At 36.1% G+C, this 26,037-nt stretch overlaps 1 protein-coding gene across 1 annotated transcript; it reads right to left on the bottom strand.

Annotated features, from left to right (window-relative positions):
* Window positions 1-2,225: 2,225 nt before the first annotated feature.
* tspan2b (tetraspanin 2b) lies at window positions 2,226-23,039 on the bottom strand. Its single transcript, XM_026944899.3, has 8 exons — window positions 22,828-23,039; window positions 11,609-11,711; window positions 8,061-8,158; window positions 7,399-7,473; window positions 7,228-7,311; window positions 7,081-7,146; window positions 5,975-6,058; window positions 2,226-5,761 (listed from the first exon to the last, which is right to left on the bottom strand). The coding sequence occupies exons 1-8, from the start codon at window positions 22,894-22,896 to the stop codon at window positions 5,696-5,698; spliced, it is 645 nt and encodes a 214-aa protein (XP_026800700.1). The 5' UTR covers window positions 22,897-23,039; the 3' UTR covers window positions 2,226-5,695.
* Between the last annotated feature and the right edge of the window lie 2,998 nt (window positions 23,040-26,037).

Genomic DNA, 26,037 nt, shown 5'->3' with positions numbered 1-26,037 from the left:
AAGTTAATTAGAAAAACTGGAAAAAAAGCAGACCCTACTTTGAGAACCATGGATCTGGCTCAAAGCAGTATGAATACATGCTTCCTGAATCCACATAAACAGTTTCTGAATAAAAATAATGTCATGTTTTTCTTCTGAATTGTGAAATGCAGAGCAAGCATAAATCATTTTAAACAAGAAAAAGACTTTCCTATTCAGCATTTATTACTACTGTTCCATTAGCTGCTAGCTACTCAGCGAATTAGTCGTATTACAGGTTAGCATTCTATATGTTACAGTTAACATAGCAATGCTAGAATTGATGATATGTTAGCGTACTTACTAGTGGAAACTAAACCCAGTGCTAGAAAACACAAAATGTGTTTTGTTAAGACTTGGTGGTTATTTTATGTTTGAGTGTTCATACAGTGTATTACCCATAATGCCCTGCGAGCAGTGTTGGTTACCGGATGTGACATTCAGATCAGTGTGTAAGGAGATAAATCGTAAAAATTAGCTGCATTATCAGTAACACAGAGGTCAAAAGTGTGGAGTGTCTTATGTCAGGATTACACAAGCCTCTAATTAGCCGATTAGCAAGCTGGCTTTTAGCTAGCTTGAACAGACTGGCATCAATATGAAGAGTTCTTTTTGAGAAACTCTTCTTTAAAACCAGGTATACTGTAATGTGTACACTGTTGCATGAAATTTCATGGTTTCTAACAGTTCTAACATGTGGGACGCAGCCATATTGACTAAAAGCAGTACATTTTGACATTATTCTGCTCTCGTTTTGGAGACCTGTCAAGGCTGATATTCATTCTGGTAAACCTCAGCATTGTAAGTAAGCTGTAATCTGACAGCTGGGTAAAAGTGCGTACTCTGCAGTGAGGCTGAAACCCTAACCCACACCTGTTGCCTTCATTTCAGACACGAAATAAGACACTGAGAGCAAAGCACAGCTCGGGGAATACAATCTCACACATGCTGTATTGCACGTTCATGCTCAGGAAGAAATCAACCCAGGGAGCTTGTTCTTTATTGAGAAGTTCATAATTTCTAACTTCCTTTACACATTAGCTCGTTAACATCCTTGATGAGGTGCATCAGGAGTGTGTTAGAGCAGGAGAATGCTAAAGGAACAGGGAGTACTGATTAACACACATACTAACGTGAACATTTCACATCTAAGAGAAACCTCAGTAACAGTGTGCATTAAATCTATAGTTCATAGATACATACGACCAAATTTATTACAAGCATACTGATGTATACTTGAACAGATACTTGTACAGTTTACTGTTGATATACTTTCATGTCTAAGTAAATCTAGTGTATATGTGATACGCTAGTCACGTACTTAGAGAAAAGTACACGAGTACTTTTTAGATGCTAGCATTTGTAAGAAGTACACTAGGTGCCAAGTATTTTATATTCCAACTATTATTTAATTGTAGATATAGTATAAAGATGGATATAAAAAGTATTTAAGTATGCTATATACTCAGGTCTACCCTTTTATTGTCTGCATTTAAAACTGTATTTCTGTATTTGGAGAATTTCCATTCAGTTTTACTTAAATGTCCTTTTAACTTGATTTTACTGCAGCTTTTCATACTTATAATAAATAACCTATGAACAACAGACAAAAACTTTTTTTTATGACATAAGTGAACAAGTTTTTAAGCTTTTAACCGATGAGAAAATGAGAAACCTTTAAGCAAAGAAATTTTTCTCTGGGAACTATAGTGTACGTTGGTGGATGGGATAGCTCCATGCTAACAGCACCAAAAGCCCATTTCTTTACACGTTTATTAAAAAATATCAAACAACACAAAATAGCTCAATACATAAAAATGTTATGAAGTAGGCCCTATAAGATGCATACTGAAAGAAAATAGTAAATGATGATACTGATACTGATCAACCTGTTTATTGAAAAGCAAAATACTCACTCTTTTGTTTGCGACTGGCTTGCTTACAAATTCACATGTTAAAGTTCACCTAGCTAAAGTTGGTTGCACAAAGCAAACGTAACCGAAAATTGGTGTTTTTCTTTTTTAACATTCTGCGTCCTTTCCCCTTCAGTGAACTGCCTTTTTCTGCTGGGTTTCAAAAGTCGTAGATGCTACACCTAAGCCGTAGATGTTGGCACCTCCGAATGCCGTTTACATTTGAAATCTAAAAATGATTTGAAGTTGAAGGTTTTACTGTAATAACAGAAGACACAAAACAACACAAGAAGGTAAAACCTCAGAAAAGTTTATTTGTTCTTTTATGTCAGTCTGCTATCCTGAGAAGCCTAACTGCTGTTTGAACTCATCAGCCAATAAATAAATTACACTTTTCAATACCAAAAAAACAACAACAAAAACAACCAACAGCGGCAATGCTGTGTTGTTTACAGTACGAAAAACAAGCTTGTTAAAAAAAATAATTACAACACACAAGGTTTTACCTAAGCTGCTATGGAAAGCCATGCAACGTTACATACAACATACTGCACATGCATTTCCTACATTCTGAGCAGCCGTGAAGAGATGAGCCAGCTCTCACACACACACACACACTCACACACACACACGTCTCAAACCAACACTCAGGTTCCCTGTTTACGTTATGGTTCTGTTGTTAATCAGCTTTAGGCATGTGCTGATATTAAATTTGATCCTTTTTAAATTGTTTCCGCAACACCATGATGTTAATGTGTATCTCAGCTGTGTATCATTTGAGATTCAGCTTCATTATACATCATCACGCTCACCTTTAGCTCGGACACAAACAAATCCACGGACACATTAACAGAGATTCGATTAAATAATGTTTTGAGCTAAATTTAAATTTACGTTTCATTTTACATCTGGTAGTGTTGCACCACTTACTTTTAAGCTTTGTATCCAGTATATATTGCACATATTTGGCAATTTTGTAGCCGTGTGCAAAAGCATAGATGGGAAATATATATATACTGTGCAGAAAGTCTTACACACCCTATTTTTTTTAGTACAAACTTTGTTATGGATTTTTATTTTATGACTTCTACATTATTGATTCAGTACAAAAACTTTTTAGATTTCCAAACATTATTTTTCCAGCACAAAATTAAATGTTACAGAAAAATGTTTGTATGTCAGTAAAGAAAGCAGCAGATTACATAAGAGACACTTTTCAGACAAAAAAACATAATGAAGGCTGCTGGGTTTCGCTGCAAAAATAAGAAGCGAGTTGACAGTCAAAGCCTCCAGAAGAACTGTGACTGGTTCTGCAAGATGCTCAGTAACACTTACAGCTCATTTCCTTATAAAACTGCACTGATTGTACCTGAAACTACTATTTTTTTTAAAGCAAAGGATCATCACACCAAATATTTTTTTAAATGTAGAAACATTTCATTTAATTATTTTCTTTGTATGTCTTTGCATGTGCCTAAGACTTTTGCACAGTACTGTATGTATGTGTGTATATATATATATATATATATATATATATATATATATATATATATATATATATATATACACACACACACACACAGTACTGTAAAAAAGTCTGTATATATATATGTGTGTGTGTGTGTGTTATGTGTGTGTGTGTGCAAAGAAAAGCTATAAAGCAATGTTTAATGAAATTTAACATTTGTACATAAAACAAATTCACTGTTAAAAGCAGTAACCAGTAATAAACTAAACAAAGTCAATATTATATCTACCAACCCTTTGCTGTTTAAAAATGCATCAGTCGTCTCAGCTACACTTTTTGCAGTTTTATAACGAAAGTAGCTGGTAGAAGTTTTTCTGAGCATCATGCAGGACCTGTCACACTTCCTCTGGATACTCTGACACTCATACCAGTTTCTGTTTTTACAAATAAAACTGAGCAGACTTCATTATGATTTTTGGCTGAAAAGTGGTGAATTATGTAATATGTTGCTTTCTTTACTGCCATACAAACATTTTCCTTTAACATTTACATTTTGGAAAAGTAATGTTTGGAATCCAATTTTTTATTGACTCAATAATGCAGAAGTCATAAAATAAACATTTAAGACAAAATTTCAAAAATTGTATTTAAAAAAATTCGGGTGTCTAAGACGTTCGCACAGTACTGTATATACACTATATATACTGTATACGTATAGGACAGAGTTTATCCTGGGAGTCCAATCATGACCTAAGTGTCCAAAATAATGGTAACTGTGTCACGTTTGTTGAGTACTGCGTTATATATACTGTATATTATCAGCACATGCCTAAACGTCTGCAAGAAGAGAATTTAGTAAACTACACCTACTTATGGAAACGTTCAGTATTACTACTGGTCTTCATTCAGTCCATGGTTTTTTTTTAATGTGTTTTCACTAATCAGGCGTTTCATTCCTGTTTCCAGTGCACACTTGTCGACTTCCCCTCACTATCTCCGTTCATCATCTGTGTTAGTCACACACCTTATTCACTATCCACACCAAACACCACAGAAACTATAACAGCTGATGGAATACTTTTCTACACTGGCATGCTAGCTAGCTAGCTGGTATGTTAATTAGTTACTCAGAAGAAAAGTAAAGCAGTTTAGGAAGTGGAGTTTTTTTGTGCTCCAGTTTACTACAGTTTTGTTCTCCATTTTGAAAAAGGGGAAATGGCTTCTGAGTAAATTGTTTTCCTGAAGTAAGTCTTACCCTACGTTCAGTGAGAAACTACAAGTGACACGAACAATTTCTCACATGCTAATGTGAACGTTGGTCAACTTGATCCTTCGTCTAAAACTTACACAACACATTTCCTCAATCTGGTAAGGTCATGGAATGGCCTCAACCAAGTGGAAGTGGACAAGTGTGTGTTAAAAACAGGACCGGAACACAGAAAGCTGCATCTGTATTATATGAACTGGCCGGGTTGAAGATCTCATGTTATATAAGTCATATAAAAGAGCAAGGCACCTTAATTGATTGTATACATCACTTAAAATGACAATGACTAGCTTCTACACAGAACAACAGCACGTCACAGATATTCACCATCACACACATTACGAAAATGGGGTATAAATCTCAACAATATGTACAAATCTGTCCTCTGAAAGGCAGCGACTATGTATGCGACATGGATATGAGCAAACGTTGAAAATGCAATACAAATTGACAGATATGGTGTTAATCAGGTCCCAAAGACTGAGTGCACTACCAAGGATTATTTATCTACCAGCTGTCAAGCACTAATTCTAGATTAACATCATCAGTCTACTGTGGACGTGTCCCAAACCACACAGCATGTTCACTACAAATGCCTCTTAAACATCCTTCCTGTGGTAATGCACTCGCACCGTTAAACGCGACTTCACATATTATTTACGCTCGCTATCACATACTGGATATCACTGGTCTAATCTCCCTCGGTCATGTGACCCCAGAGACTCCAGACATTAAATTACACACCTCAACAGCCTCCAGTAGATTTAAACATAGACAGAAAAACATAAATTAAATTAAATTCCTTAAAACAGCTTCACAAACGGAATATTTACGACACCTATCCAGCAGGTAAAGTGAAAAATATTAATAAATCCAATCTAACTAAAAAAGTTTTAAAGTAAGAAATCCTTCCATTAGCTTCTGACTGGATTTTCTGAATGATGGAAAATGAGATTTTTGTTGATCTCGAAGCTCTTGTTGTGTCTGTAAAAAATTGGCGCAGAAGTTAAAGGTCAAAAAGTCATAAAGTTAGATGACCTCACGGCTGTTCCGGATTGCGCAGCACAGCACCATGCTGAAGATCATCCCGATAATCTGCGGAGATCAGACAGAAACGGGTCATAATAACAATAAAAACTGTTGTTGCTTTTCTAAGCAAGTACATAGCTATGTTTTTGTTACTTGTTAGCAAAACTAATCTTGTAGCTCCAGCAAAAAAGTAAAGAAATGTCTTGATTGATGGAGTACACTTGGGGAATATTGTGTACATTTAATTTTTGGCCAAACTGTTCCTTCAAACGTTCTCACCATGACTCCGGCGATTCCGATGCCCACGTATCCGATGATAAAGAGTTTACTGTTGAAAAACTCTTCAATGGCTACTTCACAATTCTGCGGAAATAAAAACAATGACATGTATAGCTAGTAAATCTCTAAAGAACTTGTATCAGCATATAAACCCCTTACGAGCGCTAAATCACCATCACACTTAAACTCTGCGATTCGTGTCCTCACCACGTGAGGGCTCAGTCTCTCAATCCTGTTTCTAACGCTGCATTCACGCTAGCATACGGCAGACGACTGGTCATTTTCTGCGTACGTGTGTGACACAGAGCTGCGATCTCTGTGACGACAGCAAGCAACAAAGTGAAATCTGATTCTATGCAAATTACGTATGATGCAGTAAAGTGACAAATCCAAACAACTGGCTCAAATGATTCCCAGGGCCAATCCGACATTTCCTCAATTCCCCACTTGCAACATAACTCATTCCATTTACTGCTAGATTTACAAAAATGGACGGAAAACTGTTAACCGTCGTCATGGAAGCTTCCAATAAAGCTTGGATGGTAGTAGTAGAGATGATTGGTGTCTCTGGTGAGCGTATGTTGCTAGTCCATTTAGCTTGCTTTGCTAGTCTGTCAACAAAGCTAGTACAAGACCAGGCACGTGAAATGTAAAACAAACGACAAATGATTTCACACTGATTATTATTATATATAACAATTGTTTCATTCTATTTAATTTATTTCTACTTCCACTGTAATGTATAATACAACTGAGCCTGTAATTTTCAATTAAGGTGCAATATTTGTATATCAGGTGCAATATTTATATATTAGGATGGTAATTGTGTTGTGTTGTCTGAGATGTGTGTGCTGAATGTAGCATGTTGTGACCAAACACCAAGAGAAAGTCCTAATGTAAATGTATATGGCGAATAAAATGATTCGGATTCTGATGAGAACTAAAAGAAGAGGAACTGAAGCTATGACAGTTGGGAATTGGGATGCTGAGATCTCAACTGAAATTTCCAAAATGTTTCGAAGAGTCAAAGCCCTGAGTCAGCTATGAGTCTGATACCTCAAACTGAACGAGTCATTGTGTTTAATAATAAGAGTAGAGTCAGTTACCTTGGTGTCAGGTGAGCGGTCGGGACACTGAGTTTTTTGTGTATCTGCAGTGCCGCAACAATTCAGCTGCAAGAAGTATAGAACAAAAACATAAAAAACAATGAAAAAATCACACACACACACGTACAGAAACAGTGTGACACTTACGACTCGATGGTAGCTGGTGAGAATCGCCGTGCCGTTACTGTCTTTAGCAGATTCTTTATAAAATGTCTGAATGTCCTCAATGATCTGAGGGAACGAAAGCAAGAGGAAAATGAATCCACGCTAATGAATGAATTGACTTGAAGTCGAATATATTTGTGTATATAGTTTTACCGTTTCTTTATTCAGGAATCCAAACACACCAGCCGCAACTTCAGCTGCGAAAATGATCAGGAGGCAGGCGAAGAACTGCAGTTACACAGAAACACGTACGTGTGTTAATCAAGTACACGATTTACCAATTAAATACAACCGCACAATGCAATATAACGATAAACTTACACTACAATGCAAATTATATACATTAGATACATTTAACTTAACTGTAAATCTGTAACAAAACAGTGTTTCTGTGTTTCAGATGGGCTGATGAAATTTTAAGTATTTAAATTTTAGGCATTTATTTCTAGAAAAAAGGCACCACAGAGTATTTTTGCACCTTTTACATGTGATTAATAGCTGTTTTGATAAAGAACAGAAGTGTATTTCTAGGGAAAAGGGAAAGGAGGAGCAGGAAATGGAACAAAGGAGAGGAAGGAGGGAAAGTGAAGGAAAGTTTAAGATTAGGAAGGTAGGAAAGAGAATTAAATAAAAATGAAGGAGGGAGGGAAGGAAGGCAAGGTATTGAGAAGGTATTAAATGAACAGATGGGACGATAAAAAGAAATTAAAGAAGTTAAGAAAGTTAAGGTAAGGTACCAAAAGAGCAGGACAGGATAAGAAGAAGAAAGAAAATGGACAGAAATATAAGTTCAGGACAAAGAAACAACGACTCACCGAGCCAAGGAGACACTGAGACTCTCGAACAGCACCACAGCATCCGAAAAACCCGACCAGCATCACCAAACCCCCTGCTGCGATCAGGATGTACACTCCTGCACAACAGAACGAGACCAGGCCGCTTACATTCACCAGCTGAATCACAGACTCAGTATACTCAAAAGTCCAAAAAGTTTAATCATCCTTCACTAATACAACAGTGTGCTCTTACTGATCAGTAGATTCATCTGAGAAACCTAGCAAGTCTCCTAGGTGAAAGCTAACCTAATGAGTGTAGCCTACTGCACTAACTCCTACTGTGCTGCTTGAGTAGGGTAAAGCGTGCTCATTACAGTATTAAACAGCACCCACGCTGACTTCTAAAATGGGTCTGATCAGTGAGTTCAGCTGGTGTTTCAGCATCACATTTCCATCAGATGTGTTTAATAGGACACTCATGTTTGGTACAAAGACAGCGCAGGAGTCTGAATAAATGAAGCAAACAGGAGATTCAGAAAGATTTCACTTTCATGTAAGGAATTCTCCCAGACACTGGACTGCTGAATAATACAATCTTTAATAATAAGATGAGCTGAGGAAAAAAAAAAAAAACAGCTCTTGGATGCAGCTTGTAATTGCAGACTTTGACCAGAAGAGGGCAGTGTAAGATGACTGTTTGTAAGAGCAGCTTTCCACTGAAACATGAGCTTCTGTTCGAGGGTGATGACATCATGCAGCACTGATAGATAATGTAATTAACCTCATCTGACCTTTCACTCATCTCATTACCTTCATCACAGATGCAGGGAGAGAGGAGGAAGGAGAGAGAGTGAGAGAGACCACTTTCTCATTATTAGTTGTGTAAATATTATGAAAATGAATAAATCATGTAAACAATGCATTCTAGTCTGTAGAAAATACCTATAATGCACTGTGGCATTTAAAGGCTTATCTTGTGGTGTGTGATTTGGGACATAATCACTGCAGACTCATTGTGATGTTTATGCACTCTATGTAGTGAATAGGGTGTGTGGTTTGAGACATGTCCATAAATGTGCTCTATACAGTAAAGAGGGTGTGATTTGGGACACATCCACTGTAGACTCATTATTGTGTTTATATGCTCTACATAGTGAATAGGGTGTGTGGCTTATAGGATGGTGTTTATGTGATGCACAAAACATGTCATGAACCAAATCAACCAACGCTTCCTCATTCTGTTCCCTGGATTAGTGTGCTACATAGTGTGCATGATTCTCCAGTGTAGGGAATAGGGAGTGTAGGGAGTAGGAAAGACATCTGGGCTGTGGTATCACTTTTCCCTGTAGGTCAGATGTACCTGTTCAAACTCCTCCCATTCCTCCCTAAAACTCTGCCACATCTCTGACTCCACCCACATCCACAAACTCCACCCACAACTGTTTTTCTCTCCTGTTTCCATGGCGACCAAATCCCTGCCCTACAAACTGCCACCCTTTTTCAAAAAAACAAAAGAGCGAGGCACCAGGATGGAGACACACTCTCTCTCTCTCTCTCTCTCTCTCTCTCTCTCTCACACACACACACACACGCACACAGACACATGTAGGCTGAAATGAGACACTACAGTCAAATATAACCAAATGTACTGTAGGTGTGTGTTATTTATGTGTCTGGACTGTAGGAGGACGTTTACTGTGAAATGATGACATCACTGCTGAAAAACGGTCCATTAGTGTCCTACACACACACACACACACACACACACACACACACTCAAGCTAGTGTGTTCACATCCACCATGTTGAATTTGTCTATAAGACTATTTCAGACAGTGTAATGGATGAGAGATGTGATGATGACACAGTGAGTGTGTGTTCCACTCTCCCCATGATCGCACCTTCACCACCTTCACACACACACGCCATAATTACGCCGTGCACTTGCTGGTCCTCCAGCTAACCGCACTACTGAGCCCTTTCTTCTGTTCACTACAGGACAAAAGTTTGGAAGCAATGTTGTTGAACACTTACTTTGTTTAACACATCCTTTTTCCAAAAAATAACGCACATCGTGTTTTTATTAACTCACACCAAATATTGTGTGTGAATTTGTGGCTAAAGGAAAATCTTCTTTAAAAAAATTATACAAGAATTACAATGAAATAGTTCTTAAAGGATCCCAGAAGCAGTCAGAGTGAACATTTCTGATCTTTCTGTAAACAAACCTAAAGTAAAAGCTGAAGTAAATAATTAAATATTATCAGACGGCGATTACTGTTGACCGTAACTAACAATTTTTTTATTTGGGAAAGGCATCGCTGCTTTGAAACGTAGTTTCTCTTGCTTACTCAGTCACATTATATAGAAGACAGAAAGCCTTCCAGAAAGTTCCACACAACATTTGAATTTGAAGTTATATAATAAAAATAAATAAATAAAAATCTAATAAAATTGTTATAATTTGTGAATGAAAAATGACTTATTTTTCCAGCTGCGCTGTTTTTTTCCATCTGTTTTCCAGTGTTTTCAGGATATAGTGATAGAGATCCAACAAACAAAACAAACAAAAACAAAATGTCAGTTATAGACCACGCCCACTTCTTGTTTAAATCCGAATATGAAAACAGATACAAATATTTTGAGCACTTAACTGATGCAGATACAAATATGGCATTGTGTTACACCCCTGTGTGTGTGTGTGTGTGTGTGTGTGTTTCACATTCAGTCATTGCAAGCTCAGGGTGCAGGGTAATGAAACCACACACACACTATCACACACTTTTACACACTCTTACAGATTCACATACAGTTATTACTATAACACATTGTTAGTATTTACACATAACATTTCTCATTATTATTTACACTCATTATTTAAAGTGTCATTTCACGTGCTATTTAAAGACACTAAAACTGTGCGTACTGTAAAGTTCAGTCTCACACAGGTGTCTGTTTCTCACGTTGCTGTATTTACTGGAAACTAAAACCACCATTTCCTGTTTTTATACAGTCATGGGCTGTATCCTAATCCACATAATTCATACTTAAACATAAAGTATTGTGAGAGAATAGTATGCCAGCTGTGGTACGTTCTTCTCAGCAAACAGTGTTAGCGAGCTGAGCTTATAGCTCCCTGCCTGCGCCCCAAACTACCACACTAAAGCCTCAGGACCAATGATAGTGTACTACACTGAGATATTTTTTTCAAGTCAATTTTTTATCAGCTAATGGCTTTTACAACTCATATAGACATGGGCTGCGTCCCAAACCGCCTACTACTGCACTAAATAGTTGGTAGTCTATAGCGCATACTGTTTACTATTACATACCATTAACTAGCTGTGTGTGTTTTGCAGCCCCTATAATGCTTATGTCGTTTGTGTGGCTACGTCCCAAACTGCATAATAGTGTACTACACTAAATGCTACTAAAGCCACAATAGTTATCCTAGGTGATATACCAGAACAGGTGGCTAACCGTTTAACCATGCGATCATTTGAGAGTTCTCTTGAAATGAAAACAGTTTGTTATTGATGAATACACACACACACACACAGACACACACCTTCACACACTCACACTCACCAATGAAGAAGGTGTCCGGTGCTGTGTCACTGTCCAGGAGAGACACTGTGTCTTTTTCCAACCGCAACCACAAACCAACAGCCAACACCAGAGAACCCAGTAACTACAGAGAGAGAGAGAGAGAGAGAGAGAGAGAGGGAGAGAGAGGGTGAGGAAAGGACAAGGGGGGTGTAGACAGAGAGACATCATCATCATCATCCTATCACCACCAGCATCATCAGCATCATCATCCTTAATCATCATCATCATTACTGCACCAGTATTGTCATCAGCCTCCTTAATCATCACTATCACCATGATGCATCATCATCATCATCACCACCAGCATTATCACCAGCATCATCATCACCATCATTAGTATCATTGCCAACAACATCAACATCATCATCCTTAATCATAATCGTCATCATCATCATCCTCAACATCACCCCCGGCATCATCAGCAGCATCATCATCATTAGTATCAGCACCAACATCATCATCATCATCATCATCCTTAATCATCATCATCTTCACCATCATTATTACTGATGATTGTATTGTCATGAATCTCCTTAATCACTATCACCATGATGCATCATCATCATCATGTACTGTCTCTAAACTTTCTCATCATCATCATCATCATCATGTACTGTCTCTATACTTTCTCATCATCATCATCATCATCATCATGTACTGACTCTATACTTTCTCATCATCATCATCATCATGTACTGTCTCTATACTTTCTCATCATCATCATCATCATGTACTGTCTCTATACTTTCTCATCATCATCATCATCATCATCATGTACTGTCTCTATACTTTCTCATCATCATCATCATCATCATGTACTGTCTCTATACTTTCTCATCATCATCATCATCATCATCATGTACTGACTCTATACTTTCTCACCATCATCATCATCATGTACTGTCTCTATACTTTCTCATCATCATCATCATCATCATGTACTGTCTCTATACTTTCTCATCATCATCATCATCATCATCATGTACTGTCTCTATACTTTCTCATCATCATCATCATCATCATGTACTGTCTCTATACTTTATCATCATCATCATCATCATGTACTGTCTCTATACTTTATCATCATCATCATCATCATCATCATGTACTGTCTCTAAACTTTCTCATCATCATCATCATCATCATGTACTGTCTCTATACTTTCTCATCATCATCATCATGTACTGTCTCTATACTTTCTCATCATCATCATCATCATCATCATGTACTGTCTCTATACTTTCTCATCATCATCATCATGTACTGTCTCTATACTTTCTCATCATCATCATCATCATCATCATGTACTGTCTCTATACTTTCTCATCATCATCATCATCATCATGCCTGTGTCTGTACTTTCTCATCATCATCATCATCATGTACTGTCTCTATACTTTCTCATCATCATCATCATCATCATGTACTGTCTCTATACTTTCTCATCATCATCATCATCATCATCATGCCTGTGTCTGTACTTTCTCATCATCATCATCATCGTCATGCCTGTGTCTGTACTTTCTCATCATCATCATCATCATCATCATCATCGTGTACTGTCTCTATACTTTCTCATCATCATCATCATGTACTGTGTCTGTACTTTCTCATCATCATCATCATCATCATCATCGTGTACTGTCTCTATACTTTCTCATCATCATCATCATGTACTGTGTCTGTACTTTATCATCATCTTCATCATGTACTGTCTCTGTACTTTCTCATCCTGTCTCTTATGCTCTCTCTCTCTCTCTGGAGTTTCATTTTGGAGTCAAATAGAGAAATAATAAATCTCTCCTCTTGTGAAAATGCAATAATCTTAAATGAGAGCTCCAGATTTTTCCGTGTAAAACCACTGTGTGTGTGTGTGTGTGTGTGTGTGTGTTGAATCTTGTGCTGGCTTTTACGCTCATGTTTATTGAGAATTTCATGTTGCTGATGGATTTTCCATGTTTGCTTTTCCGTTTGCACTAACTGTGCTGATATTACATTTCATACCACTGCATTTAAAAAATGTAAAACATGTCCGCTCTGTATTATAAACTTCCACAGAACAGAATTCTGGGATATTATGGGATGTTATGGCATATTTTCTTCAACACTGCCTCTATTCTGTCTTCTAAAGGAGACAGACGAGACGATATCCAGGAAGGACAGCCTCTGCCAAATATGCTGCCTTCTTCCTGCAGAACGCCTAAGAGGTGTAGTGATGATATTTTCAAGTATCATGTGCAATAAATATAAATAAAATCACACACACACACACACACAAACACACACCCCTTATATATTTCAAGCCGCATTGTAAAATTTATTTTTGCAGTCTAACTGAACTCTAATTAAGTATTTTAACAGACTACACCATATGCCCAAATAAAACAGTGGAAAAATCATTTCTACTGCAGCTTTAAACCACGCGTTTCACAGTTTCTCATTTCTCCCCTTCCTGTTTTGGTGCCCTTGCATGCTTTATCATTTTTTCCTTTCGTGTATTTGGGTATTTGTATATTCTCAGATGTCTACTGTTTTTTTTTATATATATATATATATATATATCTATGATCACCATCTAAAACATGAATTAAAAACTAAATATTAATTTCATCAGAGCCTTACAAATCCAAAGCAGATTAAACTTAAACTCTTTCACACTATGTGTTAATATATAGTCAGGGTGTGTGACGTGAAAAAAAGTATCATATCACAATTCTCAAAGATATTTGTATGATGCATGATATTTATCACAATATATAGGGTTCACAAAAAAAAAAAAAAACAGAAACAAACTGTTTGATGATTTATATAATGGCTACAAAAATAAATGTATTTTGACTTATATTAAAAAAAAATTATTTATAATAATTTTTAAAAAAAACACCAAAATCTGTAAATGTTATCATTTTACAAAAGAATACGCAACACAAATCAGCAGCTTACAGACACTGTAATTAAACGTATTAAAAGAAAAGTGTATTGTGATATAATTGATCACAATATTGTTATTATATCATATCGCCTAGCTTACTTCTTAGCATTAATATGACACACACCATTTAATAAAAATGATTTCTCACTCACAGCTCACAGAAACAAGCAAACTCGTCAAAATGGAGAAAGCTTAATAAACTACATGCACCTGTCTCTATCGTGTTAGTTTATTCTCATATAACTCATAGTTATATTAATATGCACGTTCCTTTTTATTCTTCTATTTTTTAATGCTATTAATTCACTAAAATGTTATTACTTTTTTATTATTATTGCACACTTTTATGTTCTATGATGTATCTGTACAGTGGCTTTGGGAAATAAAATAAAAAATAAAAAGCTATTTATTATTATTATTATTATTATTATTATTATTATTATTATTATGTACATTTATAAGTAGAGGCGTTGGGTATTAAAATGTTAATTTAATGTTGAGTGTATAATGTTGTTTTTCTGAAAGAAAAAAAAAACATTTCCATTAATAAAAATATTTTTATGTGACATTTTTCACATTAAAAGTAAAAGGAGAAAAATTTGGATTAAAAAAACTATGTGCATAGGTGTGTTTGTGAGTAATAGCGGCTTTATTACAATTTTAATTTAATTCATTCGAAAGACACTGAGCATATAATGTTGTTTTCAAAAAGAAAAAAAAACTTTCCATTTTTCTAATATTTTTTCAATGTGTAATTTTATTACTTATAAATAAAAGGGGAAAATCGCAGATTGAACTATAGGTGGTTTGTTAGATGGCTTTTGTCAAAAGTCAGCTATGGGCAAACAGGTGAGAAAGGGGGCGGGGCTAGTTTTCATGCAAATAATTCCAATTTGAATAAGATCTTTTTTTTTTTTTTTTTTTATGGAAAGGTTTATGAGACTTTTATGTAAATCAGCACGCTCAACTGAAGGACACAGTGACGCTAAACACACGACCTCTAACACTACAGTATGTTACACATACTATAGCGAAGTTAACACTTTATTTCATTACACACTCATCTGAATGTTAAATGTTATATTTGTTAAATATATTCTCAGTGTGAAACATATCAGATATCAGATCCTGTAACAAATGGCAAAGTTCGGAATTGAATTTGGAAAAGAAATTTATTTTTGGACCTGGATATGTTTACAGATATAAATAATCCTGACTGCTTTTTCTTTTACTAGGACTGATTTGATTATACTTTATGCTTTATTATATTTATTATATTTGCAGTGGAAGCTCTTTCTGTGTGAAAGAAATTAACTGTGAAGTGCTTTGGCTACAAAAACATTCTAGTAGCAAACAGTCTTGTGAGTCGACTTGTGCGTTAAAGCATTTAGGACGGAGCCTAAAATAAACAAAAATACTAAAATCTTAGATAATAAAATAAAAGCTAAATTTAAGAAGCTGAGGGGTTTAACAGACAAGTCATTGGGACACACCCTTTGTTTCTCTCCGCAGAAAACAAACCCGAGTTACACTCATTTTTCTATCTTTCTGAGGACCTTCCATAGACGAGGGTTATTTTAATTAATTATAAAGTTTCATTAGATTATAATCATTAATTATAATACTTCTCTAACCCTAAAATAACCAAAAAATGAATTATTTTTTGTATCTTTCTGTTTTTTTTTTTTTTTTTAAATAAAAGCTATAAAAACAATGAATATATTTTGTAAGGACCGATTGATTGTGAAGACATTTGACACTCTCCTATCATTGTCAGGACATTTGATCCTTTTTTTGTCCACACAAAGAGCTAAATACATGCAAACACACACACACACACAGAGAGAGAATAACAGCATTATTAAGGATTTATGAGGCCTCTAGTCTCCACAGAGCATATTAGAGGAAACAGTGGGATCAGAACACACAGTTAAGGCAAATGTGCACATGTGTGTGTGTGTGTGTGTGTGTGTGTGCTCAGAGTGGAACTTCTAATGTCATGCTTTATGAGCTGCATTTTCTCTCATAAATCTAGAATTAGTTTTTTAAAATCCTTTCTGAGCAGAAATGTAAAAATTTGCATGCGTGATTTATAATCTGTAGCATCTGGATGGTTTGGATATTGGAGAAAAAAATGATGAATTTGATCCGTTCCTCTAACAAGTGGATAAGTTTGGAACTGGGTTTGGTTCTTTGGACCTGGAAATGTTTACATATAAAGAGTGCTGACTGTAATTTTTCTATGTTAGGATATTAGGATTTTTATTATATTTATACTTTATTAAATCTGCAGTGTAAGTGATTTTTGTGTGAAAGTTGCAGTTTTGTGCGCATTGTGTTTTTAGCTATGTATTTTTTTCCCTGTATTTTCTAAGTGCTTCAGTTAAAAGAAATATCGGATGAGCATCGATATTGGCTGATTTCAGTTTCAGTATCGGTATCAGAAAAGAAAACATGATATCACGCCATCTTTAACAGAAACACTTAAAATAACACACACGTAAGGAAATTTCTGTGTGTATTTATGTCCATTTCTGTATATGTTGTATGGGAAAAAAAAGGTTCAGCTCAGTTCACACTGAACCTCCGTGTCTTTCGTGGCTATGTTTAACCAGCCACTCTTGGTTTTGCTTTTCACAATCCTCTCTTGGCTACATCTGGATTTCTTTGATGTGTTTTGGTGTATGTTAACTCAACATGTATCTGTCATGTAGAATGTTTTTAATACAGATTTAATTGCACAAGAACAGAAAAAAACATACAACAGATCTGTGCAGTTTAATACTTCGTAATGTCGATCATTTGTAAAATGTACTTTCAGTTACACTACATGGTCAAAGGTATGTGGACACCTGACCACCACAGCCTTATGTGGTTCTTCCGGAAACTTTTACCACAAAGTTTGAAGCACACAATTGTACAGAATGACTCTGTATTCTGTAGCATTACAATTTCCCTTCACTGGAACTAAGAGGCCCGAACCTGTTTCAGCATGACAACGCCCCTGTGCACAAAGCGAGCTCCATGAAGACATGGTGTGTGAAGGTTGCTGTGGAAGAACTCGAGCGTCCTGCACAGAGTCCTGACCTCAACCCCACTGAACACCTTCGGGATGAACTGGCACACCGACTACATCCCAAATCTCCTCACCTGACATCAGCGCCTGACCTCACTAATACCCTTGTGATCACAAATCTCCACAGCCATGCCAAAAATTCTAGTGGAGAGCCTTTTCAGAAGAGTGGAGGTTAATATAACAGCAAAGGGGGATAAATCTGGAATGGGATGTTCAACAAACACATGTGAATGTGATGGTCAGGTGTCCACATACTTTTGGCCATATAATGTAGATTAAGTGAGGAATAAAACACTTGGTGTTGTTGGTACGCTGTTATAAGAAAATAATCAATGTGATGTACCACTGCAAGATTTATTAATTTCGAATACCAGCATGTCTGATGTGTTTTATTCCTGTTACACCACAGCTATCTGCCAAATATTACAATTTATTAATTATTACAGAACAACACGTCGTACGTTAACGTCAGTCCTTCCCTCACCCGCCTCTCTTAATTTCTCTGTCTTTAAGTTAATAATAAAAAAAACATGCAGCTTGTCATGCTCCAGAGAACATAAAACCCTCTGTCCTGAATGCTTTTGTGGCGTAAACCATAAAGTCCTCTATTACGAAGTGCTGACACTGGAGACTCCTTCCATAAATGTTACATAAACATCTCCTTACAGAAAAAAAAAACGTCACCATGTCGAAGATTACGCGTTTTTAAATCCATATTAGAACGAGCGCATTAATATAAACCTATCCTTTGAACTAAAGCTTCTCTACTGTCAGAGCTGCTGTTATAGAAAATGAACCTTCTGACCAATCAGAATTGAGAATTCAACAGTGCTGTGGTATAAGCTGATGTTCAGCTCATATAAAAGTGTTCCTAATAAAATGTCTGGCGTCTGTAAATGTGAAGCAATAAGCTGATATTACTGTGCACTGTTTCTTCCATCTGTAATTTCTACTCCCACCTGCACACACACACACACACACACCTGCTATGGTATTAACAATCGCACCGCTATAAAACTGAAAGAGATGACTTTACTGCAACAGGACAGAACAGCACAGAGTGCTTAGTATCCTCCCTCCCTTAAGTACCCTTTGTCTGGTTTACTGGGAGTGGCAGCGTGATGTTTATGGGTCTGGAATTGATCGCAAGGGAATTCTGGGTAATAATGGATGGGTGTGGATCATCAATTACAGCCTGAGCACGGAGAGATATTGATTGCAGATCAAATATCTCTGTTACTGTGTAATACCCATTAGCATTGTTACAACACACATATTGTTAATAATGGTAATAATAATAATAATAATTATATATATATATTTAATTTTTTTAAAAAACATTTTTGTGTATTTTAGAGTGTTTATGTTACCTTTCACTAACACCTGACAACAGACAACAAGCCTCTCAGCAGTGTGTGCGCGTGTGTGTGTGTGTGTGTGTGTGTGTGTGATTTTGACAGCTGCACTCACATGCTGAAAGAACAAGCCATGAGATTAGAGATCAACATATGTAAGCAAAGTTAAAATTATTATCTCTGAGTGTTCATACAGTGTTATTCTTAGTGTGTGAGGGAACGTGTTTATTACCCATAATTCCCTGTCAAGCTTAACACTGAAAGAAAGCAGAGAGCGGTGAGACATTTTAAAAATGTAACATTCAAATGAGTGCGTCATTACATAAAGCATAAAATTATCTACGTTATTATCTGTAACAGAGTCCAGTTCCAAACCGCTTCAAAAAATATGTAAGGAATAAAAAATTTGGGGCGGTGTTCTGTTAAAGGAAAGTAATGCAATCTGTTTTCCTATAATTTTCCTATAACAGCACTTCTGGAAGAGTTTTAATGTTACAAAGAAACTGGAAAATGTAAAGCCTTCTTTACTCCTGAAGACTTTTCTATGTTGGAAAACTTACTGACAGTTACAAAGTGCTGACACTGGAGACTCCTTACATTAATGTAAAAAACCTATCTTTACAGAAAACTTCACAATATCAACGATTATATGTGTCTGTGTTACTATAGAAACAGTAACGTATTAGAACGTGTGCATTAATATATAAACCTATCGACGCCTTCTGACTAGTCAGATTTAAGAATTCAACAGCACTACAGTATAAACTGAAAATACGCAATTTTAAAAGGAACATGAAGGAACAACAGCAAGCGACTAGTCAGCTGTGAGTAACCATGGAGTTCCTCATGGTTACTCAGTAATGATCATGATCATCAATGATCATCATGGTTACTTAATAATGATGTACATATGGTACTGTCAGAAAAGTGTACTGTAAGAATTTATCATGAATTAATGCTGCCTGATGTGATTCCAGCGCCTGATCCCGACATACTCCTTGCCCTCCAGATGTGCCTGATTCATCCTGATACTGCTTCAGCTTGGAGCTTCCTGCACTCATTTTCTGCTGCTGTAGACCTTCCCACATGGACATCCTAAAGATGTACACTTCCCAAAGCTTTGCTTCAGTGGACAGTCTCACCTGGATACTGAACCTAAGAACTTCTGCTGTAATCATAAAGCCTGTCCTGTGCTCATTGCAGGACACTGAATCACAATCTGCTCATCACAACATTCTGAACATTCTTTCAACATACTAAAGGTGTGTTTACACTGGCGAGCAACAAAGTCAAAGGTGACCATTCGTTTTCTATGTACACGTGCAACACGGAGTCATGATTTCAGCAAGAGCGGCAAACAACATGAGGTTTGAGATTTTCCCAACTTTATGCAAATTAGGTATAACACAGTAAAGTGACTAATCCAAATGATTGGCTCAAACGATTCCTCTGATCAATCATATGGTGCATGTGGTACAACATTTCCGCCCCCTGCAGTTTATATACAGTTTAATCTCAATAAATTTGATCTATTTAGGAAATGATAAAAAGAATTAGAATCCCTAACAGGGAAAAAAAAAACATGTACATTTCACATGTGATACGCTAAACATGTGAAGGTGCATTTCATCATGTTACAGCCTGTAATATAATTCAAGGAAACGCAACATGATGTGACATCATGTGAACATTAGGTGCATAATAAAAAAGAAATGTATCATGAAAAATCACATTTGATAATAAAAGTCACTCACTACATGTGAAAACTGTGTGAAACCCAACATGTGCAAATCCATCAAGTTCATGTGAGGAAGGAAATGAAAGATGGAAAAATTGAACATTTTTTCCACTAAAAGAGCTCAATATGCATATTTAAGGCCTGTGAATGACGCTTTAATAAAGGCAGGTGCACTACATAAAAGCTAGAAGATAAATATTTGTTGTGTGCTTGTGTATTTGAGTGATCGAAATCCTGTTACATTTACATTGTTGTACACAAACATTCCTTACATTTATTTACAGGATATTATATACTTGGAACCGCAAGCCCAATTCTTTTGTTTTGGCTCTACACTGAAGACATTTGGGTTTGAGATCATTTCCTGATATTTACATCTAGATGCGTTAAACAACTTAGAACCTGGCACACTTGGTGGCAGAACACCCAATTTCTAGGTGAGCAAAAGTATTGGAACAGATAGCCTGAAAGTAAATTAAAGTAAATAACATGTAATATTTGGTTGCATATCCCTTGTTTGCAATAACTGCATCAAGCTGGAGACCCACAGACATCACCATCAACCGTTGCATTCTTCTTTTGTGCTGCTTTTCCAGGCTTGAACCAAAGCTTCTTTCAGTTGTTGTTTGTTAGGGTTTTTTTTCCCTTCAGTCTCCTTTTCAGGAGGTGAAATGCTGCTCAATTGGGTTAAAGGTCTGGTGAATGACTTGGCCAGTCTAAAACCTTCCACTTTTTCCCCCTGATGAAGTCCTCTGTTGGGTTGGCAGTGTGTTTCGAGTCACTGTCTTGCTGTATGATGAAGCTCCTCTCAATTAGATTGGATGCATTTCTCTGTAATCTGTCAGATAGAATGTTTCTGTAGACTTCTGAACTCATTCTGCTGCTACCATCATGAGTTATATCATCAGTAAAGATTAGTGAGCCCATTCCACAAGCAGCCATGCAAGCCCAAGCCATGACACTACCTCCACCATGCTTGAGCTCGTATGTTTTGACTCATGAGCAGATCCTTTCTTTCTCCACACTTTGGCCTATTTGGCCTCCATTACTTTGGTAGAGGTTAATCTTAGTTCCAGAACTTCTGTTGCTTATGTCTGTATTTCTTTGTAAATTCCAATCTGGCCTTCCGATTCTTACCGCTGATGAGTGGTTTACATCTTGTGGTATCTATATTTCTGCTCTTGAAGTCTTCTTCAAACAATGGATTGTGACACCTTCACCCCTGCCCTGTGGCGGTTGTTGGTGATGTCACTAACTGCTGTTTTTGTTATTTCTTCATGGCCTTCACAATGTTTCTCTCATCAACTGCTGCTGTTTTCTTGGACGACCTTTTTGATGACTGGTTGTTAGCATACCAGTGGTGTCTTTCTTTTTTTTTTCAAGACGTTCCAAATTGTTGTATTGGCTATGCCAAGAAACAAGAAACAATGGCAACAATGTGGTATGGCAACAAGAAACACCTGTCAGTCACATGTTCCAATATTTTTGATCACTTGAAAGATGGGAGGGTTCAAACAAAAGGTGCCATGTTCTAAGTTGTTTAACACATTTAGATGTAAATATCAGGAAATCCACTGTTTCATAGTCATCTTTTGATCTCAAACCCAAATGTGTTGCAAAAACACACACACACACACACACCATATATATATATATATATATATATATATATATGCATGTGTGTGTATATATATATATATATATATATATACACACACACACACACACACATATATATATATATAATGTGTATGCACAGTATATACACACAGGGTGAAATGAAGAGCTTGTGTAGCCTGTGTAGTGCACTATATGTGGAATAGGGAGCTCTTTGTGAAATCATCCTTTTCCAAAGAGGAAAAAGGGGCGTTTTGTTCCCTTAATGGAAAATCTGATTTACCTTTCCATGGCCGACGGGATAAACACACACTGAGACGCAGGCAGGCAAAGGGGGGAAAATGGAAAGAAAGGGGTGTTTTCCTTTCTTTTTTGGTAGAGACCATCAGCCATCAATTCACTGCATGCAGCTCAAACATGAAACAATTATTTCTTTGATTCATTCAACATTTCATCAACAGGCACTCAAGCATCACTCACCCAGAATATGAAGTTGAATATGAAGAGCAGGTATTTCACACATTTCATTCCACCTTCCACTTTTCCCATGATGGCTCTTTTTTTCTGGTAAAGATTTCAAGCAGGGTGAAGAAGAAATGTTAAAATGATCCTGAGTTGAGAGTCAGGCACAGCTGCTGTCAGTGCAGTAAACCACACAGGGTTATTAAAGCTCTCTCTCTCTCTCTCTCTCTGTTGTGTGTGTGTGTGTGTGTGTGTGTGTGACTAAAATCCGCCCATTTTTGCACTCATGGGGAAAACTAAGGGGGAACCAAGACACACGACAGACAAAATCAATGACAGCAAACCCTGCCCATTTATTATTTTCTATTTTATTTCAATTCAGGGTCAGTATTTTTAGTGAGGTCCACATAGAGTGCTACAGGGATGACATAGTTCTGTAGACCAACCCTAGTTCCCTTGACAAAAAGCCAAAAGGGTTTGTTTTTTTACCATCGACTTTTGGATTATTGCAGAAAATAAGCTCTCTCACAAGTTTATGATTCCTACACACTTTGTTCATCAAGATAATCTTCACAAATGGACACAACTTTTTGAATTTTGAAGCCTAAATACAATCAGCAGAAGTAAAAAGCCAAAGTTAGGCTATAAACGAGCTACACCACGTTCGTATGACTTCAACGTCACCACCACTAAGCTTCTGACAACTCTTTCAATCTTTATTTTAAAAACATGTTCCCTGATAAGGATCCACTGTGCTCCTTTTGTAGATGAATCTGCCCCCCACTTTTTGGACAATGTGTCCATGTTGCATTATTTTGGACATTATTTGGAGAATGAAACCAAATTTCATTTGTTTATGCATGCATCTCTTTTGGATAGTTTTTCTTTGTGGTATAAAGATGTGTTATTTACCTTCTGCAGTTTTGATAAAAGTTTAAAGTATTTTTTGATAAATGTGCCTCCAGGAACTCTAAAGCTTTAAAATCCATCTCATTGTGTAATATATATAATATAAACACTACAGTTGGAAATACTAACACATACACATACATTACATACATTTATATTAGTGCAGATATTAGTGTGTGTGTGTGTGTGTGTGTGTGTCTTTTCTGTCTGAATGCTGTCAAGTTTCACTGCTCTTAACAGTCTGAGACTCATTTTTTGAACATGAAAGGAAAACAATATTAGAAACATAATTGGTTTCTATATGGCAGAAATTGTTTCATTTTTTCTCCACAAATAGCAGTATGAGTGGATGAATCTAGCTGTTTTTTCAAACAGACAGTGAGAAATGAAGAACTTGTGAATTCATGTAATGAAGTTGGAGTTGCATGTGTGTATTTAGAGGAAACATGCATGCTGCAATTGTGCCAGCTCTTCTCTACTACACTCAAGTTAGACTGTTTAATTTGATCGAGTTAAATATTTTGGTTTACAGTTCCTTCTCTTTCGTTATCGAAGTCCATTTTTCTCGATTAGCTGATTTGGCTAGCAATGTTACGAGTTGTTTGCATTTTACAAACTGCCACATGAACACTCACATTTACATCATATGTTCTTACATAAACTGAAGCTTTTGTATTATAGCTACTGTATGTCAGATCAGTGTTGCATATCTCTCAAAAAGAAGTGACGGTTTGATAGCATAGCTACCAGTCTAAAGCTGCTCTGAGATCAGTCGAGAACCAATCATCACTGCTGACTGGGTCTTGGATTGCAAGTTTTATCTGTTCTATATTATCCAGGCGTCGCTGTTACCATCTTAGGTCTGCTACTACATTCCAACAACACCTCAATTCTCATTTATTCAAGATTTATCCCACTGATTACAATATTTTGACAACATATAGCAAGTATAAAATATTAAATATAAAACCATATACACGACATATTATCAATTGTGTATTTAATCTGCAAATTTTCTAAGAAAATGCATTAAGATATTTATAGTGTGTTTAGTTTTTAATGATGCATGTAGAATCTTAAAAAAATGTAAGAATATTTAAGAAAATTTAAGAACATGTTTTTTTTATAAGCTGTAGCTAGAGCTAGCTGTAGCTTAAAGGTGGAAAAACTTTTAGATTTTAATAAACAGTTAAATAAATGTGGTTTTAAATGTGAAATAAGGGCAGTATGATGGGTAACATTGCTGGCCCACAGCTCCAGGGTCCCCGGCTCGATCTTGAGCTCTGAGTTTGTGCAGCGAGTATTAAAAATACTTTCCAAATAACTCAGCATATGAAATTTGACCGTAAAGCTTCATAGAGCTCCCTGACATCGTGTGTGCGAGCAAAATGGTTTCGGATGTGGGTGTGGGCAAGAAAAATGAGCTGAAGTTAGTCAAGCGATCTGGTTACTAAAGATGAATGAATAATTGAATAATATTGAGTTGCTGCGTGTTTGTTGTCGCATAGCTACTGTGGATAATGCAGTAGGATGTCATGTTCTTTATTTGTATTTTCATGTTGCTCAGTTTTTCGTTCTTTTGAATAGCATATTTTTGTAATAGATGTGTCTGGTTAACACAGAGTCACATTCAATTCACCTGCAGCAGACAGAGAGTGCTGTTTGACTCATGTACATACTCAAGCTATCATTTAACTCTTTACACTCAAGTTTCCAGAAAAATCACAGCGAAGTTCGGCTTGATATTTTATTTCTTCATGGTTGTATAACTGTTGTTCTGTGTGGAATCTCTTATAAGATACTTTTGAAATTTCAGAAGTTGCTGTCAGAATTTTAGCTAAATCTTTAGAAATTTAGAAAATGCTTATGGAATTAGCATGAATTTAGAATTTTATTAAACATTTAAAAAATAGAGGATTTTTACATATATGTGTGTTTAGAATTTTATTAAACATCTATAATGTATTACTTGTACGAACAAGTATTAAGATTGTTTTTTTTTATATCTAGATTTAAAAGTAACCAAACTATTAATGTTTTAAAAATATTTTAACATGGTATTTATGTATAAAAGCCCAAGGTCAGTCAATCAATAATCCAATTAAGAAAAATGAATAAGTAAAATAAAAATAAATGTAAAAAATAAATAAAATGAGTGCAATTTTGAAATAGTTTATTAATTCCTTTTTATTAATTGAGGAAATTAAATTAGAAAATGCCTCACTACCCATTGCATTATCGATACTCATTATATACACTAATGGCAACACAAACATCTTTCTGTGAAAAAAGTATTTTGTTGTTCATTCTTTGTTGAAT

The sequence above is a fragment of the Pangasianodon hypophthalmus genome, chromosome 16 (genome assembly GCF_027358585.1).
Source record: "Pangasianodon hypophthalmus isolate fPanHyp1 chromosome 16, fPanHyp1.pri, whole genome shotgun sequence".
Lineage (NCBI taxonomy): Eukaryota > Metazoa > Chordata > Actinopteri > Siluriformes > Pangasiidae > Pangasianodon > Pangasianodon hypophthalmus.
Note: the sequence above shows the minus strand (reverse complement) of the source record. Positions and strands in the feature narration are given on the sequence as shown.

Coding starts and splice junctions, on each gene's coding strand:
- tspan2b (XM_026944899.3), bottom strand. CDS start 22,896: ATGGGAAAAGTGGAAGGTGGAATGAAATGTGTGAAATACCTGCTCTTC. Junction 11,712..22,827: donor TATTCAACTTCATATTCTGG/GTGAGTGATGCT, acceptor CTCTCTCTGTAG/TTACTGGGTTCTCTGGTGTT. Junction 7,474..8,060: donor CTCAGTGTCTCCTTGGCTCG/GTGAGTCGTTGT, acceptor GTGTAACTGCAG/TTCTTCGCCTGCCTCCTGAT.